General features: G+C 46.2%; 1 protein-coding gene across 1 annotated transcript in view; it reads right to left on the bottom strand.

Moving 5' to 3' along the window:
- Window positions 1-20,163, bottom strand: part of SH3PXD2A (SH3 and PX domains 2A) — a 272,067-nt gene that overhangs the window by 214,675 nt on the left and 37,229 nt on the right. Inside the window, exon 2 of the mRNA XM_080402560.1 lies at window positions 9,672-9,752. Coding sequence (XP_080258686.1) covers window positions 9,672-9,752 — 81 coding nt within the window. The remainder of the gene's footprint in view (window positions 1-9,671; window positions 9,753-20,163) is intronic.

Raw genomic sequence — 20,163 nt, forward strand, 5'->3', positions numbered from 1 at the left:
TGATAGATGTGAGATGTAGATACTGATAACAAGAACAACTTACATAAGCCAAACCTCTAGAAAGCAAAGGAATAATTCACAGCATATAATGCTTTTGACTAATTTCACTGTTTTCTGTGCTTGCTAGAGGCTCATAAGTGATGTCTGATATTCTTCAAGGATCTTGAAGGATCTCTGCAGGTAACAAGCTTGTTTAGTTTGAACGGTAGATGCAGAGTATCTGACAGCAGAACTATGATCTTAGAGGTCTTTTCAATCCAAATGATTCTGTGATTCTGTGATAAGTGAGCCTTCCCATTCCACAGCAGAGTGGCTTTTAATCCTTCCTAAATCAGGTTCCTACTCCAGACAATGTGAATTTGTCCACTGAGAAATCTAATATCTATTACAGTTTTGCAGCACTCCCTTGAGATTCTCGAGTTGGACAAACCCACGCAAATTACACCCCTTCTAGGTAATTCCTAAGAAAATGCATGCACACAAGAAGCAGCTAAAGCAATTCATTTATAGCTTCCAAATAATACCCCCAGAGAGTTTTCAGTCTAAAAAAATACCACCCCATGAATATGCGAGCATCTGGTAACGTGGCATCACTTTACAGCTATCAGATCTGAACTGGAGAGGGAAGCTGAACCAGGAATGGGTATCACAGCTGAAGCTTCCCAAAGCTTATGCAGCTATGGGCCAAGAGCCTGCAGTGCAGGCTTCTCTCTCATACTCACAAAGTCCATACACCTTCCAAAATCCACGTCACGCTGGGCTCTTTATAGGCAGGGAGAATTCATCACTGCTAAGCTCTGCCACTCATTTCCAAGCCCCAACTGTACCTGTGACTCTGCAGCCAGGGGAAGCTCCAGTCCCGCGTGCTGGGGGCTCCTAACCATGACACTTCCCACTGCTGCTGTTTTGGAGATCCAGACTCCCAGGGGTACTCTGGTTTATGAGCTCTCACTCTCCACCTGCAATCTGAGCCACTTTGTAACTCCACACCCCGGTGTACATTCCCCTCTGAATGTCCTAAGGCCTTCCTCCATGAAGCGGATGGAGCTGACAGTCATTGCCATCCCAGCACGATCACACACCTTGGAGATGGACTTCACACTCTCCCCCGGCTGATGAGATTTACAGGGCCCTGAATGTGCAATCCAAGCCTCATAAAATTGTGCAGATCAAACTCCAAAGCTTAGCATCGTGAGAGGCAGCAATTTCCAAAGCATTGCCCACCACAGAGCACACACTGTCCAGGCGCTGCACTCCGCAGCTGCACGGTGCTTTGGGGAAGCAGCAGACCGAAAACCCACAGTACCCTCGGTCCCAGGGGCACAGACTCTTCTCTTAACAAGTAAAGTTTACCTGAAGGCCAAAAGCACAAAGCGGAGAAATTCTGATTTATTCCAGCAGGAATCAAGGATACATCTGTGTGCATCCACACGAAAACTCTCCCTAGAGTGATGATGGAAGATGCCTTCTAAGAGGGTAGAGGAATAGCAGTAGGAGACCATGTACAGTTAAAAGGATGCAGCAAAGATGTCAACGACCTCTTTGTGATGCTCCTAATATTTCTTTAAAAAAAACAACCCCCCAAACAACAAACAACAACAACAACAAAAAACACAAACAAAAACCCTACTCATTTGTCTAACTACATACACAACCCATAGCTTGCTTAAACTTTGGTTTACTTCTAGGATCAGGAGCCTGCCTAAAGAAGAGCTATAAACTGAAAGCTAACAAACATCTGCCAGTGCTGAACTGCTCAGAAGCTGCAAAAGGCAGGAAAATCAGCAGAGACAGCAAATTCCCTTCAGCAATCAGAGTAGATCACTAATTGTGTGTGGAGGGTCTCAGATTCTCACGGCACAGCACCCGAGGAGATCACAAGGATGGCGGGAAAAACTCATTTTTAGAGCTGCCTGCCACTTGCTGTTGTGCTCTTGTAAGACCTTAGAAGCGAATCAGCATTTGACCTGGGTCAGATAAGGGGACAGCTTCTTGATAATGTGATGAAATGCTTCAATACTACTGATTCCACACACAAGACATGAGCACCAGGGAAATAAGGACTTGTCAACTTCCAGGAGAATTTTGGCACCACACGGAACAATGCCCATGTGGTGCAATGACCCTAAACCATAGTCACTAATGCTATGGTGGGGTCCAGGACACTGGTCTTGTGCAGCAAGGGAATGGAGCAGGAACACAACCCTCAGAGATACAGCTTCCAGAGATTCCCATCTCATAGTGGGGTCAGGATAACCACTCAACCAGAGCTCCGAAATCTCACTGCCACCTTGTCCAGAAGACTCCTGTGGGTGTTTCTGGTATCACAAAACCTTTTGTGCACAGTGAGAGGTTATGACAGCACCGACGGCACCAACAGCACCGTTGGCGTTGGGAGACTCACCTCTGACCCACAGCAGCCCCCAGAGAAAGTAAGAACCTTAATCCTTTGGTAGCAAAATCCATTCCCTATCATTAGAGAGGCACATCTCTATTGAATCCTCAGACCACCCAGACGAGGCAGCGTGCGTATCGCCTCTGTTCTTGCCTTGCTGCTGTCACACCCCGAGGAGCTGGCTAAGCCACCACCTCACTTTCTAAGCTCACATGTGTCTTGGCCAGACCTGAACATGGGGCAGGCAGGGGAGTGTATTAAATTGGTGCTGAGCAGCAAGTATTGCCCCATAGCCACCACGCAGAAGATTCCCACGCTGCAGTGTATGGGCGATATTCAGGATCAGCTTTATGCCTCAACAGCACCCACGTGCAGAAGTACAAAGGGGAGGGTTCCCACAGGCTGGGTCACTTTCTTAGCCACAGGTTATTTGCTGTGCTCATTGAACGCAGCCCGTATTGTAGCTTGGCAGGCACTTTGCCATTTCCCCATCACGGTCCTCATCTTTGTCTGACGTGTAAAGTCTCTTCAGAAACAAATACTGGAAGCTGAACAGATTGTTTTGCCAAGCAAACATTTAAATAATGATGGAAATAATCATAAACAATTCCATTTATTCGTTGAAGACAAAGTTACTGCCCCAAGCCAGCTGGTATCCTAAGGCACTGACTGAGGACTAGAAAGACAAATGGTATTTAAATAGCCTTTAAATCAGCTGGGATTCTCAGCTTAATAACCATATCAGCTATTTATTTTTTTCCAGGGGCATCTCAATTCCCCCAGCAAACCCTCATATTGGTGAGCTTGCCACGGGGCTACTTTTCTGAGGACAGGCTTTGGGAGGTCTCTGCTACTAAGAGTCAAGTATTACAAGTGCAGCTGCACCAGGAGCTCCATTCACAGCCGCTGAAAACACGGGAGGCACAGTCAGCCTTCACAGCCAGTGGCATAGAGCTCCTCCTGGAAATCTGCTTTTGTATATCACCTGCAAACCTTGCCACTGCTGGCCTCTCCACACACTGTCTGGGTTAGCAGCAGACAACTGGACCACATTTACTCGGAAGAAAGGACATGCCATTTCTCCCCAAGGAGCCGGTGCTGACCTTTGGGAACAGACACATTGACAGAGCAGCGCTCAGTTTCCTCTGAATTTTCCCAGGCTTGTTTCGGTTTCAGTCCTGCTCTCAAGGAAGCTGTTTTCAACCAAATCCTACATCCCAACTGCTGGAGCAACTCCATCCCCACAATCCCGTGACTATCAGGGATGGTGGCCCTGAAGCCAAGCCCTGGGTCCGAACCTCATGGGTCAGGTACGGAGCCAGGCTTCTGGTCGGGAGAAGGATTTCACAGCAACTCTCAATGTCTACAGCAGGGCCAGGATGCCGAGGCCCAGCATCCCACACCAAGGGCATGCGAGCAGGAGAAACTTGATCCTTGCAACCCAGACCATCCTGGCCCGCACAGCCCAGAGCAGAGGGAGGCATATGCTTGGACTGCAGAGCCCAGATCCCTTGCTGTCAACACAGCTCAGTGGGAGCAACACCATTAAGTAAAATCTTCCCCTTCTCCCCCTTTGTCTTACGTTTCATAGCACACACACCACAGCTTGATGCAACAACCTCTGCCATGCTGTTCCTCCCCACCTCCCCCCGTGCCCTATTCAACCCCACCTACTCCAGCTTTCCTGCCTGTTTCCATACGCACTCTCAGACACACACGAAGCCCAACAGAAACACTCCCTGAGCTCATCAGAGGCTGGGAATCTTTTCAACACAAACCTCCCACGCTGCAAGAGGGGCAAGCTGCATCATGCACAGACCCAATATCAACAGCCCTCCTTCCCTTCCGACAGTGCCAGGGTGCGGCGTCATGCATGTGGGGTGGCACCTATGGAAAAGAGCATCACGCACTGCAGAGGGACCCTGCTGCTGTGGATGGCTGAGAATACCAGGCAGTGACTCTACTCATCGTGCTAGAAGGGCCTGGTGGGTTGAGAGTTAGGATTTAGCATTTGCAAATGTGGGAGCATGCCTGCCCCGTTGCATTCTTACCTATACTCTTCACCACTGACACATTTAACGCAAGCTTGAAGTTGTCCATCATTCCTGCAGAGCTAAAAGCATGATCATTACAACATGAAATATCTTAGGTCCTACAAGAGACTGCACTGGACAACTAGATGTAGGATTGTAGGTCTCCACTTGGGCAATTAACCAAAATTAATGGAGTGAATATACACAACCCCATCAGGATCACACTGGGCATGTACCCTGCACTGATTCCCCCTTTGCCCTGCCCCAGAAAGCCTGCACCCCAAAGCCACCAGGTCCTGCTTCAAATCATAGCGAGCTGTTGAAATACAGGGAGCTCAGCAATGTGGCACAGTCACAATCACCTAACTGGAAATGAGAGCAGACGTTACAGTATTTGATACTGCTTAGGGCCACAGAGAAAGGGATGTTTGTATGGAACAGCGTGCAATGGAAGAACAATCAATAGCAGCAGCGTTCAGATGAACTCCAGTCTGCATAAGAGAAGCAGAGACACCGACTGCAATTACTGTTTTTTATAGTACCATTTTTGTTTAACGTCCTCTTCAATGCTCAGTTACTCCATTACAGCACTATAAACAATCAGGATGACCCCAGCAATAACAAATGAAGCTCTTGATGTTTTATCGTCAGCCTGAAAACAACTTACATCTCTTTCCGTTCCCTAATAAAATTCCTGATATTCTTTATTTTTTTAATGTTCTAATAGGCTGCTAGTGAGTTCCTCTTTCTGCGCCACTTTGAAGAAAACCTGCTTAGATCAGCAGACCACATCAGGCAGATAATTTTTTGCTAACTGATATACAAAGCCAATGCTTGAACAGAGCTTTGTTTATTTGCCTTTTCAAAATTGTGACATTTCAGATGTCTCCTTGCAGCCAAAACGTCTGTGTGGGTCATTGTGCAGAGAGACTGCTATCAGCCTACCTAACATTCCTGCTGTGGCTCCAGCGGGGACATTGTTCACTTCTGGTGCAGCCAGAAACACAACGTGGGATTATGGCATGCTGCTAAAGCCAGCTGTTGCATTTTGCCTTGGAGAAAGCTGGATTTTGCTATTGTGAGAAAGGATCCTCCCCCAGCTCCGTGCACCGAGACCCAGCTGTCCCCAGGGGAGTGACAGAGAGGCCAGTATCTGAGCCTAAGGTCTGGTCCCTCTGACAAGGTTCTGGTCCTGTTCATACTCTGACTCCAGGCACTGAGTAACACAGGCACGAAATCAGAACAGAACATTTGAAGTCACTGGATAAAATGCAGAAGATGAATCACTCATGATTCAAGCTAAGGCACCAGGCACTGAAGCTTGGCCACATTTTCCCTGCTTGCTTTGCTGGGGAGAGGGCTTCTCAGCAGCAAGGGACAGCACCCAACTGGCATCATAATATCTATAAAAAGCCCAAGGTGGTACTGTGCAACTGCAAGGGTGATAGGGGGAGCGGGGAAAGAGCCACCCTTCATACCTGCCAGCTGCAAACTGTTGCTGCTTTCCAGCCCAGCATGGCCACTGGGATAGTGGGTGGGCTGTATCCCCACACTTCTCCACCTTACAATTGGGGTAATTATTCATGCACACGCTCAGCTGCAAATCCCCCTTCTGCTAACAGGCTCCAAAAGCACTTTCCAGCAATTAGAATGTGGGCCTTACATCTGTAGATGTCTTCTACTGAAGACTAGAAATGCCAGGAGTTACCCCTGCTATCCCAATCAAACAGGGTCCTTTTCAGCTCCTCTGGGGACAACAGGAGTATTGCTGAACTACCAGCTCAGAACCACCACCAAATCCATCAGGAGTGATGGGAGACCTCAAACGGCATCTAGGGAATGTGCCTCCATGAGCCACCAGCCTGTCATTAGGGTCAGTGCTACCTACAGACGATGTTCACATCACTCTCCCCAGTGACGTGCACCTCATGCTCCCCCCTTCTACATTGTGGGCAAGTGCCCAAGAAAGCAGCACTTAAAATATTCCATTAAGGAAGTAGCTTTAACCCCACATGGTGCTCAGGTGCAAGAGCCTCCCCAGGGTGAAAGACAACAGATAATTGGACTTGACAAGCCATTTATTGTAATGCTTTCATCTATGCAGAGTTAATACAATCCTTTCAATCCTATTTACCGAAACATTGGCACACACATGTATTCTGCTGCCATCATTTGACCCACGCTCCGCAGCAGACATGACTTGGTTGCACGATTAAATGATGCAGCAACACCCTGATTTAATTTAAGCCTGTATTTATAGATCTCCAGCCCTCACTGAAGCAGCACAGGGCTGACAATTGGCTTGTTGCATTGTGTTGTTTGCTGCACTTCTCACACTTTCAAGGGGCAAACTCCAGCTTCCAAATTCCATGGTACATCCAGTCTCACCGCCCTATTACTCATCTTGAAAACAACCTGACTCCCAGTTCAAGCACATGTGCTGCTGAAATAGCACAACCAAACACTCTGAGGATTTGAAACCTTGGGATGGAGCAGCCTCTTACTGCCTGCAGTCCCTAAGAGGATTTGCTAGAAAGTGTTTCAAAAAACCCAGTATCTAGTAATGCAAAGGCTCTCAAAACCACTGAGCCACTTCCCACAGAGACAGCTGTTCGGGGAAGGGTAGGCTCTTTTTTAAAGAAACGTGAAATTGCAGTAGTGAAATTAATTATCTGTATTCCTCCCTCCTTGCCCCTGGACAGCCTCCCAGGTTTCCCCATGGGTCATATCCAGTGTCACTGTCAACACCAGGCACTGCAGCCCTGATTAAGTCATTACAAGTCAGCCCTTGTTCCCCCACTTCCAGTCAAAAGCAAATGAGACACGTGCAAGCTTAGCAAGCCCTGAAGTGCAGCTCTGTCATGGACACAGTGGGACGAGTGGAGCTGGCAGAGACCCACAGGCTCCAGCTGTTTTGGACACAAGTAGTGCCCGTAAATTGGCCAAGCATTACTTACTGACGGTTTGCTTGATTTTCTGCTGGAAGGGCCACATAGGGATAAGCAGGGACATTACCAAAGTAGATTGACTATGCTAAGGACACATTACCGTGCATAGTATCGGGTCGCAAACCCTAGGTCCAATGATTGCTAGGTTAGAAGTTCAAAATCTGGAAAGCACAGGTCATCCTCTTACTAGAGCAAATTTGCTGTGCGGCAAGAATTACTGCACATCAAGCCATAGGTTTCCCAAAGTGCCCTAAGCTTTCATTTGCTTTTCCAACTCCCTTTTCAGGGTTCATTAGAGTTGTAAATACAAGCTGCAATTCAAGACCCAAAGCCCATTTTGCTTGCCTCACCTAGGAGATGCTCAGGCAGCATCAAGAGCCCAGAAAAAATAATAAAAAGGAAAAGAAGAAAAAAAAAATAACCTATTATTTCTGGGAGCCTAAAAGCACTTTATGGCAGCCTGAGAACACAGGGTCTTGTCCCCATCTTACAGCTGGGAAACTGAGGCACAGTGACGCGCTTACAGAGACACAACAAGACCATGGAAACCCCAGGTGAAGACCTCAATTTCGGTAACTGTGCACCTCACACTGCAGGAGCTAAAGAGGCTATCGCAGAGGGCTGTCACTGCTCAGTGGTGGCCTTGACAGATCCCCGGGAGGGAAAAGGGTTAAGGAAGGGAATTTTGTTACTTTCTTGTCGTATTTTCTCGTGGGGGGAGAAGCGTTGTGCAAGCGAGAGTTTTCCACTGGCGCTAGGCCCCCTTGCACTTATCAATGGGACCTTTCAGGACTCACTCCCTGATTGAGACATCATTTCCTGTCCAACACACTAACCCCATTGATAACTCCACGCTTGATGGGAACTTTTCAAACCCACCAGGAAAGGCCAGGAGACCCAGAAGAACATACACATGAAAACAGAACTGGGGTGAAAAGAAAGAGAAGAGAGAGAAAGAAACAGTTTTGGCCATAATCTGTATGCTGACAATAAATGTTAGTAATTATGGAGCTGTGCATCTTTAGCAGGTCCATCACACACAGAGAAGCCACCGACATACTCTTCACAGAGTGCGACAGGCAGGTCTGGCACTTCAGCCCAGTAAGAAGTGGAGAGAGGCACAAAATGCAGCTTAAGAACATCCTTCTTTTGTCTTCCAGCCACACAGCAAACACAGAAATCAGGACTGGCCACAGAAACAGTCCCATATGCCACCAGAAAAGCCAGGAGGCCATAACCAATACAGCTTGCCAAACAGGCTAGAGACTTCAGATGTCCAAGTACCAGAAATTATGCATATAGGGGAGAAATGATGAAACTAGGACTCTTCAAGATATCTCGGATCAGGTACCCATGGGAGTAGTACCCTCTTTTTCCTAACTTATCACTGCAAAAAAGGTCAGTGTTATTTCCCAGGACACAGCACAGTCAGCCGCGTACATCCTTAACACTGGCTGCAAGGACTCACTTGATATTCTAACCACAGCTGAGCCCCAAACACAAGCTCTCCCCCAAAACTGACATTTCCCCCAAAGTTTAGGAGTCTGTCAAACCACAGGTTTCCTTTTCACCCCAGGCAATTAACAGTTTTGCTGCTTACAAAGGTATCAATGGATCTGGGTTATCGCTAAATAGGACACCAGCCAGTAAGCTCTCCCTACACGTGTTTGTGCCTGCGAACAGTACCAGAAATGAAGTAGCTGATGCCCCCACTGAAGCTTTGTAATTTGGACTTCGCTCGTTTCCTGACTTCAGACTTCGGTCAGCAGCTATCGAGCAAGAAAGCTTTTGATGAAATCTAAATATACAGGCGCAGAATACAGCAAAGGAGCTGTACAAAACAGCAGGAGTCAGGACATCGGCTGGCTGAGTAGATGGTTAGGTAAAGGGTCTGAAAGGTTTCCGCTACCATCTCCACTACTGAACTGCTCTGGGAGTGAGAAAAAGCTCTGCTGTTTTCAGTGATTTGGGTAAGTAGTTTTGGGGGGCCCAAAATGTAACTCTCTTTCTGTTCTAAGTGCATCTGAAGTATTTAAAATTAGATCCTCTCTTCAATAGGAACCATTCATGAAAATGTCAGCTTGAAATGTCTTTACAGTGCAAGTTACTCACTGTGAGCATACCACCCACTTATCTTATACCCTACAGGGACAGAGCCTGAAAAGTTTCAAGATCATGACATGTAACAGACCAAACAAGCACAAAGCCTCATTTAAAGGCACTATTAACCCAGCTGGAAACATGACTACAAGTGTGAGTAGAAATAATATTTTATGTTAGACAAGATAAACTTACCTGCAGGTCGAAGAACTTGCTGTATCTCCGGTAGATGATCTGGGAAGTCAGGTCTGACCATGTTACGTTGATGATATAGACCTGTTCAGGAAAAGAGAAAACTCAAGTCGGTGTGGGCCGTGAAGCACAGGATATGTCCAAAAGCTGAACAGTCAGCACAGGTTCATTCCACGTCTTACTGCCTGCTCCTGCCCACAGTGAGGAATACATCCCTGGATGCAGGACTAGCCTAAATTAAAGCCATGCCCTGTTGCAACCTTTAACAGAGGTCCTAGGAAAGCACCCAGTATTCTTCCGTCCATCCCCAGCTCCCACCGACTTTGCTTTCTCTGGGATTAAAGCTTTAATTAAGTGATGGCACATTTTCTGGTCCATGGTAACACACCCTGCCCTCTGCCTGTTTGGAAGTTCCCAGAGCCCGTTGCAGGAATGGCCAGGAGAGCTATCCTGCCCCTGAAGAAACAGCCCATAGTGAGCTGCTGATCTCCAACATCACGCTCCAGGTTTTCCTTGCATATGGAGATGCAACCATGGCCCTTGCCGGGCAAGACGCAGCTCTAGTTCAACAAGGGAATTTAAAGGGAACGCAGCTCCAGGGGGCGGCTGTGGGATTACAGCCGTGCAACACAGCTGCTTATGCACACCCATACACGCGTAACAGCAGCTCCAGCACACAGCCCTTGCTGAGTCACATCACACCACTCAGCACTTCTGCCACCTATCAGACTGATTTGAAGGTGATGTAAAGCAGGTCAGCCAGCGACACTGTTTTCTTACATTGGTGGAAACAGCAACACAAGCCCAGAACGAGCCCAGGATTTCCCTTGTCCAGCCACATTCCACCCCCAAAACAATCATCTTACAGTAATACTGTTTTGCCGGAAGCTGTGATAAATGGTTCACACGTGCACGCACACACATGCATGTATATAAAATACACAAGTGTTCCCTTTTGACCCTAGAACCTCCAAAAAACTTAAAAAAAAAAAAAAAAAAGAAAAAAAAAAAAAAAGAGACAGCTTCTGCTTTCTTATACACATGCCTTCAGACCAAATGTTGGTCCTGCTGCCTTGATGACAGGTACACAAGACTTCAGCAAACACAGGATGGAGCCATCAAGGGTGACCACTGAGGGTGACTACACACCACCAATGTAACGGAAATCACAGCTAGGCCAGCTCCCGGGCCTTTAAAGCAATTTCCAGGTTTCACATATGGAGTGAGATAAGGATCTGGCAGAGGAAACAGGAAAGCATCCCTCCTCCCTCTGCCCGAGTGCTGCAACAGGAGCTCTCCCTTTATGCCATGGATGCAGAAGCGAAGCTCTCTGTCACCAGCCATGGGGGATGGATAAGAATCACCCTCTTTTCTCCATCCCTCCCAGGCCACTAGCCCGTGCTGATACAGGGTAATTGCTTATGTGCCTTTAATGATAGAGGATGTTCCATGAAAACCCCTAGAGGGATGTTGAGGAACAAGCTTAACAATGCTTTTCTGAGGACTGCGAGGGATTTTGGTAAAAGAAAGGTGCCATCTGACGGCCTGAAAACCATGGAGGACACGCATCCTCACTTTCCCCTCTGCTTGTTAAGACCACGTTCAGTGCCCAAGACAGTTTTGCGCCCTGTCTCCTGCAGCCGTTTCATGCTAGTTGAGAACTGGACATGCTAAGCGCAGGCTACTAAGGAGACCTGGGGCCTTTTATAGAGTACTGAGGGCAGGGACTAAGAGCTTGAGTCTGACTCAGTTACCATATCAAACCTATCGCTGCTCCCACCACACCAGAGACCATCGAGGCTGGCAAAGGAAAAAACTTCCCAGGGGCGAGCGCATGACTCTCACCAAACCCAGGTCACCTCTTTGCTGCATCTCATATTTCTGCTCAAAAACCAAGGCACCCAACCTGCCTCCCACAGCACCCATATACACAAGGGTGACACCAGCACTGCCCTGCTTCATGGAGGGGAAATATAACTGTGTAACATGAAGATTTCAGGTCTCCTTTAAATATCTCACCCGTGCAGACATGGCAGAGGAGTCAGAGCCTGGGAAGGAAACTGCTGTTGCCAAATTTCAGGCCAGCCACACTACACTGAAGAATATTTTTCCACGTGTTTGTTGGGGGGGTGGGGGGTGGGGAAGTTTGTAGCTTCGATCTGAGCAAATTCACAACACAAATATTTCTACTCATTCTTTATCCAACATCTACTTTCAGATGGAAAACCCATTTGATTAAAAACAGCTCATGACAGATGGGAGCTGACTAGGATCCAAAAGCAACTTCAGATACTGTAATTCTGGCCCCGGGTTCTCACAAAGCAGACGAGACAGGGATAGGAGAAACATATTGTACATGAAAATAAAGATTTTTTTCCTTTAATTATACATCTTCTCTCCAGAAACTAGAAACAAAACACATATGCCACAGACATCCAGTTTTTTTCGAATTTCATGGCACTTCAGGCTTCCCCATGCTACTCCTCAGAACCCACAGGAACTGTGTATCCCTGAAATTTTTAACAGCCTGCAAGTCTGCTTGATTGAGATCTAGTCCAGACAGGAGTTCATTCTGCTTCAAGAGTCCAGCATTGTTCAGCACTGCATTAAGTGGCACAACACCCCATCACACTAGAGGGGGCAGAGCTGGGTGCAAAAGGATATTGTGGGCAAGAGGTTGGATGTGTTTGGTGCATGGAGTGGGATTTGGAGCAGGACCCCACTGCATGGTGGAGATAGAGCCCCAGCTCTGACATCCAGGCCCTGCATGAATGAAGCTGCCACTGACTTCAATCAAGCGAGAGCTTTGTAGCACATTTAAAACAGCAATTAAATTTTTTTGAGCCTTAAGTCTCTTCAAGCTCAGCAAGTGACGAACTGGGCAGCACGCATATGCACTGACTTCTATTTCATGAGAAGATCATAGCAGGAGGAAGGAAAGCCTTTAATCATAACCTGGAGCTCTGTGAAGCGAGAAATGAATAGGCTCAGAATCTGCCTGGTGGGACGCAGGTGCGAAATCTGAAATGGCTACTGATTTTCTTTGCTTGTTTGTGTAAATCAAATTGCTTCTCAGAAGTCGCCATTTAGAATAATGGGGAATAACTGTTTGCTTGAAAAAGATCGGTAAAATGCCAGATCTTAAAAGCAAGGTCTAGAGGTTTCAAAAGCCTTAGATATCACATTTCTCTCCCTCGGAGATCAGAGTTTGGTGGTTATTCGCTTCTGCTGCCTTAGCTGGCCCATAACCTTTTCATGAGCAGCAAACATTACATCAGCGTACCTCATCATTTTTTTGCTCAGATCTTAAAACGGGTCGCTGTGAAAGCGATCAGCTATATCCCACGGGAGAACGAGAAAAGCAGTCCTGGGGAGGCCGAGGTCATGCATTCGCAACGGGACAAGGAGGCAGCAGGAAATATCAGATAAATACAGAGAGCCATCCCACGCTTGAACACCCGGCAGGCCCAGCATCACTCTCACAAGCTGCCTGCAGAGCCAAGGAAGGGCTTTCTGTGGCATCTGACAGCTCCCCAAAACTGAGCCACACAAGCCACCACTCCAGCACACAGCTGGTCCTGGCCACAGGAGAGTCCCAGGTCCTCAGCATGTTGCTTCTTGAGAAAAGAAGATAAAATCAAAGCATCTTACATGTCTTGAGTGAGCTCTTACATTGAAGCACAGTGTCTTCCTACAGTCCATACATGCACAGAACTCAACTTTAATCGTGATTGCAAATTACAATTCACTGCAATAGCCAATTACTTAGGGTAGAAAGATCTCCTTTATGTATCTGCCCTATTTATGACCTTAAAGAAACTAAAACCCAGCTGCTATTCAAATGCTCCACCTTAAAAATCCTGAACAAAAAAAAGTCCTTAGTAATAAATAATAACTGAAGTACACATTGCAAGCAACTCACTGCACTATCACTGGGTGCTCCAGCCACTAAGAATGTTCAATTTTTAATTTGACAAATCCAGTCTTTTTTTAGTCTACTATGTATTTTAAAATAAATCCTTCTTCAGAGAAACAAGAAGCAGGCCTGTACAAACTGGATAGTATTAATCAGGAACTGAGCTTGATAAGCAGCTCTTAATATTCACGCTGCATGAAAGATGGTGCAGGATGTCAGGGGGATTTTATCAGCTGCTAATTACTGTTTAATTCTAGCTCTGGGACACTTCCTTTTTACCCACTGCAGAGCAGAAAATCCACTGCAAACTGAAGTTATTACTATCCCTTTACTGCCTACACCAAGCAATGAGGAGAGATGACTTCCTATTACAAAAAGCATTCACTCAAATGTCATTAGGCACAACTTTATCATTGAATGCCTTGTTTTAAATGGAAAATATCCAGTTCCAGCTGGCAGAAACCCCAGAGGTAAAGAATTAAGGTTATTATCACGTGACCGATTTTTTAATTGGCTTTTTAGAGGCTCATGTTTTGTTTTCCACAGCCAGATGAGCTGAAATGGAAGATAAATGCCTGCAATAAGCAGTATGATGAGACCAAGATAAGAGCATCCACAAATACGTGAGCTATTGGCAAAGACAAGATTGAAGAGCAGAGACTAGAAATATCCCTGCACACGTAAAAGAAGGTGCTGTAGTTACAGTAAACACCAGCCATTAAGAAAGTTTTATGAATGCAAAAAACAACGCCATGGTGCCATTTGTATGCAGGTGCCATCACAATAGCCCCTTTTATCCTGGAGAATGTTGGCTTCTTCAAAGTCTTGTATTAAATGTTGGATGTTTGTCCTCCTGTGAATCATGACTGAGTTGGAAAAGACACTCCTCTCCCCTTTCTATATTCAGACACTATTGCTGCCTGTGAGCTGGAAACTTTCCACTGGCACAGCTCAGCATGTGAGCGCTCCCTGGTCCGCTTCCATGCGAAGTCAGCCCAGCTCCCGCAAGGCTTGCGGCAATTTCAGCTGGTTTATTTAGCTGGTGGAGTTTATGTTAAAACAACTGCAGCATCCCTCCACAAAGTCAACATAATGTCTGTGCCTTAAGTCACCGGAGTACGGGCACTGTATCAACTTACTGTTTCCATAACCATTTTAATGTCAAAGATGTTCCAATAAGCACAGATCAGTGCTGACGCAGATATGGAATGGTAACAGCCTAGAGACAGCACTTTCGGTACCTATGAGGCCAAAGCAGCAAAACTGTTCACCTTCCAGAAGCAGCGTGGTTGATTTCAGGTACGTTCTTCCACCCCACAAGACACTGGCACCAGTAGCCAGGGTTTCCCCAGGCTGAGGGCCCCCAGTGTGCTCAATCCCTGCCCTATACAAGAGCCAGCATGGCAGCAGGGAGAGTAAAATGCCCCAGGAAGCAGCACTGAACAGGTAAGCGCTTCTCCTGCGCACATCGCCTGTGCCTTCACTTGGTTTGGATCAATTGTCTCTGGATCCAGTGAGTGCAGCATGGGCTCCTTGCCCAGTCCACCAGCACCCAAAAGGCCCAGAAAAGCATGGTGAGACCTGGGCAGTTCTTTTAGAGATGGGAAGTCAGACCTTCAGCCCCAAGCCCATGGCGAGGCCACCACCAGTGCTATGCAGTGATGTCACCTCTCAGGATGAGAACCTCTGAGGGACCACAACTCAGTTGGGACAGGGCCAAGGAAGAGCTATTTTCAACCCCAGTCTGGAGCTGTTCTCACCCCAGGAATTTGAATACTGAGCTGAGAAGGCTCGGAAGAACCATGAAACCCAAGCGGCCCCAAACAGGAAAGCTTCTTGCAGGATGGTGGTTGCGGTGGCAGGGCGCCTCAGAGTAGTCCCGAGCACGGGGGCTGATGCAGGCTGCACACAGGTGCAGGGTGTCTGGCTTTTCCATGAAGCAGATGTGGTTTCACAGACATCCCTCTACCCGGCTTGCATTTCCATTACCAACGGAGGAAACGTAACTGAGAAAAAACCCAAAACCACCCACGGACCTCAGGGACAAACGTTGCATGTACCTAAGTTTTGGAAGCAAAGCAGAGTCACAGTATGCCGAGAGGGAACGAATCAGACAGCCCCAGCGCTCGCCAGTTCTCATCCCTGAGCAACCACCACACAGGCAATTTAAGCAGGACACAGCAATTCCAGTCTGCATCACAATTTGCAAGCTAATTTACAGTCTAGTTAAACATATAGGGACATGGGATAGTTTTCCTTCCTTCACTGTTTCCTTTTGTGGATCTTGTTTCAGCTCTGAACAGCAATGCAAGAGGATTAATGCGGGATTTGGGATTAATGCTGCTTCTCTTTTCAGCCACATCACACCAAGTCTGTACAGCTCTGAATCCACCCATACTCAGAGACTCAAGCTGGGTCCTTTCCAGTTTAGAAAGCCCCATCACTACTGCATCCTATATGGGCACAGACCTTCCTCCTGGTAGAGAATTAACCAGGATGAAATCAATTTCTCTTTGCCAAATCCTGGTACTTAAACACAAATGAGAATAGCAAACAACTGCCTCAAGCCAGCCAGCAGACATCCCTGGGAACACAGGAAGAAAAGCTCATTTGAGTATGGAGGCACCTGGCTAGATGTTTTTGCTGGCTTCCTAGCTTTGGGGATGTGGACTAGACAAGTAACAGGGTTGTGTCTGAGTGATGAACCCAGCTCATTATGTTTACACAGGCAGAGTAAGACATAGCCTCCCGCATTTTTCTCATACATTTATGAAGTTTCAAAGACCATGGTTCAAATTTCTATTTAGCCTCATCTTCACCCTTCAGGTTTTTGGCATTTGCCAGCTTGGGTTTTTAAGCACCTTCCTGCTAAGGAGATGCTAAGAAGTCCGACACAGAGTAATAAGCCAAAAGGGGAAAAACCTCCCTGCTGCATTTCTCTGCGTGGCCACAAGAGGCATAAAGAGCGCAAAGCGGAGTTTGCACCCGTGACTTCCGACAATTTGACCAGAGCGCTGCAGAACTGGAACGGCTGGGAGCCCCGCAGCTCAGTTACAAACCACCTCCAAGCCCCTTGCTGGGCTTGTTTGATTACTTCATTTAACTTCCTTCTTAGGGGGCTATGATCAGAATATGATGTGTTGAATTCTTACAGACATGCAATATCTGTGTTGCATTAGCAGAGCTTCGTTTTTTAACTGATATCCTGGGTCACATCAAAGACCTGTCAAGGCTCCTATCTTATCTCCAACATACTCAATAACTGGAGCTTACAGAAAGAGAATAAGAAACAGAACCAGTAAAGACTGGTCACTCCCCTGCTACCACCTCCCAGGTTTGGGAAGCAGTACAGCAGCTTCCCTGCAAGGGAAGCCGGCAACATCCATCCGTTAGATTTACATACATGCGTGAAGGAGGGAGAACATCTGTGCAAAGTAAAACATGGACTTGCATTTCTGTTTCCAATCTGTTTCCATCCTCCTGCATTTACTTTCAACATGTGATGGAACTATTTGTGAAGCAGAATAACCACGGGACTGAGTTTCTACCATTTAAGAGTTGACAGATGATTAGAAAACACAACATCTAAGCCTACAGAGCATTAGAACAGTAGAGTGACAAATGTTAAGATGGAAACAAGAACATACAGGCTCTCTGCGAAACCTGGCTCCCTCATGGCCTTCTCAAATACCCAACCTGGGTCTGAAAGAGGCTGTCGATGGCAAGCAAACTAAAATAATCCAGCTGCATTAGAAGGTAAGAAGTTTTCACCTTACTGCCTCTTAAATCTGGATACCACCTGAATAAGAAACTATTGTAACTCAGTGCTTGTGTCTTTTTCCCCAGAGGGTGGTTGGTGTTTCATGAAGACCCCCAAAATATGAGAATGTCATGGTGGAAGAAGAGAAGAGAAAAAATAAAGAGAATTAGGAAAAGCAACAGTCAACAGACAAAACAGACCCTTGAATTTCAAGTCCTTCAAGTAAGTTTCACTGAAAGGTTTTGAATACAAAAATTGCATCAATTTCACAAACTGGTTTTAGAAACTGATTTGTAGTTGAAGTTGTTCTGAGAAGAAACACATCACCCTGAAGAGTCGGCTCAACGGAGAAGTCCTCAGAGCCAGTGCTGAATGTGGAGCGAGGTGGACATCCCTCTAGCCAGTCACTTCTCATCTCTTACAGCCATTGTGTTGGTCACATAGTAAAGGACAGATACAAAGGAAAAACAACACTTTTAAAAAATTATTCTCAAACCTGAAGATAATTGCATCCTCCTGAAGTTATTCTCTACACAGAAACGGATCTTAAAAACTGACTCAAAACTGTCTTCATCCCGCTTCCACTGAAATTTGTTTTAATAGGGAAGTATTGAGCTATGAACTCCTTTAAAATGTCTCCTTAGTTTATAACACATCTCTCTAGCTTCAGCTACAAGAGATCACTCCTCTGAATGGTGCTGGTACTGACTGGACAGCAGAGTGCAACATTTGAAAATTAAAACCAGCACCGGTCCAAATGGGTGCAACCTGCGTTTGTTTTTGACTGCCATCACAGAGTCATCAGACACATGGAAGACAATGGGAAGAGTTTCATTCCCTTCATGGTGCTGGATCAAACATCACATGAAAGTGGGATTACTAAAATATCAGAAGGGTGCTGCCAAATCCGAGAGACTTAAGAGAGAAGTAGCCGAAGTGATTCTGGCACAAGAGGAATCGACTTGGGGGATGTTCAAAATAGGATGAGTAGAGCTCTGCTCTCATTTCAGGCAAAGAGATTTTTGTCATCAAGTGCCCTGGGGGAAGGGATGCAGGACAGTTTGTTCAAATGAGAACTAACAAGAACCTGTTTGCTCTTGTGTTAAATGTATCAAGATCAACGAGCCACAGAGAGAGAAAGTATGATCTGGAAATTGCTGTTTTCCAGTTAACACCAAATCTCACACATCTTTACACAGTTATTTTTGCCTGCGGGAGATCTCTCCAAGCACCTTCCTTTCTGCTCTAAGAACAAGGATCTGTCTACGTTGTACCAGCAGGGTTGTACTGTGATGTTTTCCCAACTACGAAGCTCATATACAGTGCTAGAGTGTACACAGCCTGTGGCTGCATGAAGACAGAGCACACAGTGATTCCGCTGACCCTATTTCATGTACAGAGTGAGCAGATTTTTGCACACTGTAGGTATGTAGCCTTATTTACACAAACAACAGAAGTGCCCTGCGCAGTCAGCCTTACAATTGCAAAGAGGTGTTGTCAAAATCCAACCTCCCTTGCAGCTTCTCGTGTTTGGGATTCCTGCTCTGCACCAACACTTGCATATAGTTTATATTAGCATGCAAATCTTCCAGCTTTGATTTGTAACCTTACATATGACCCCCAGATGCAGTGTTGGAAAAGCAAAGCAAGGGCCTGGGAAAGGGAGAAAAACTCCTCCAGGCCCTTCCAGAACAATGACAAAGCTCTGGGACATTCTTAGTCCAAATAATGGAAATTCTCCTGGGATTTTACCATAGAATAGTGGGATAATTTTGTTTTCTTCTCATTTTGAGTAGAGGGAAACAAAAAGTTCATGTAAACCAAGAGACCCTCAGATTCACAAAGCAAGACCTGAGGGGTACAGTACTTTCAGTGTGATCAATGATCCCTGACAAAAAAACAACTCTGAAAAACTCTTCTAATTTCTATATAGTTTGTGCAACTACATTTTTCATGCATGACTGAAGGATAAAACTTAAGGTGAAATCAACTAGATCAACCAGCAAAGCATCACAGAATTGCCAGCATAACACATGGATAGATGAGTATTTGCATTTTAATTGCAAAATGCTAAAAGAGCGAATGCAAAATGGACCCATCCTCAAAACATAAACACCATTAAACAAACATGTAATGCACATAAATCTTTGATTGTACTGCATGACCATACATACATGAGACTGAACGTACTTGTTCTTTACAGGACAATCCTGACAACGAGAAACCAACTCTTGGAAAGAATGGAACAAATCTCCCCAACCCCAGAAGGATGCAATGCGGAGGTCACTGGAAGAACATCTTTCACTGCAGTAACTTTTAACTTCAAGCTTCAAAGAAATCCATGTTTCTTGTGGGGAAAAGTGTGAAGAAAGAAAACTATTCTGTGTCCTAGTCCGGCCAAGAACACCTGAATCACACCATGAAACACCAAAGAGGCGGCAAATGCAGAGCACCCTCATTATTCCTCCCAGTGCTTCTGGTGAAGGCAGGAAAACTGATGCAAGAGTCCTGCGCGGAACAGCTTCCCTCCCATCAGGGCATGGCGCTGAATTTAACACAAAATTACCTTCTTCCTGTGGAACTCCAGGGTTTTCAGGAAGATACTCTGCCAAATCCTCACGCCCTCAATCATTGCCTCTTTGCTAAGCTGAACTATTGTCTCTGCCCTTTCCTTCCCTCCTACTCCTCTCACAACCATCCTCCTTTTCCCTCCTTTCCCACGCTTGGCTTCCTGCCTTCCCACTTGCAGGAACACCCTCTCCTGCCCCAGATGCACAGGACTATCATGGACAGCATAAACCCATCCCTCTCCAACTCTG

This window comes from Falco punctatus (assembly GCF_963210335.1).
Source record: "Falco punctatus genome assembly, chromosome: 9".
NCBI lineage: Eukaryota > Metazoa > Chordata > Aves > Falconiformes > Falconidae > Falco > Falco punctatus.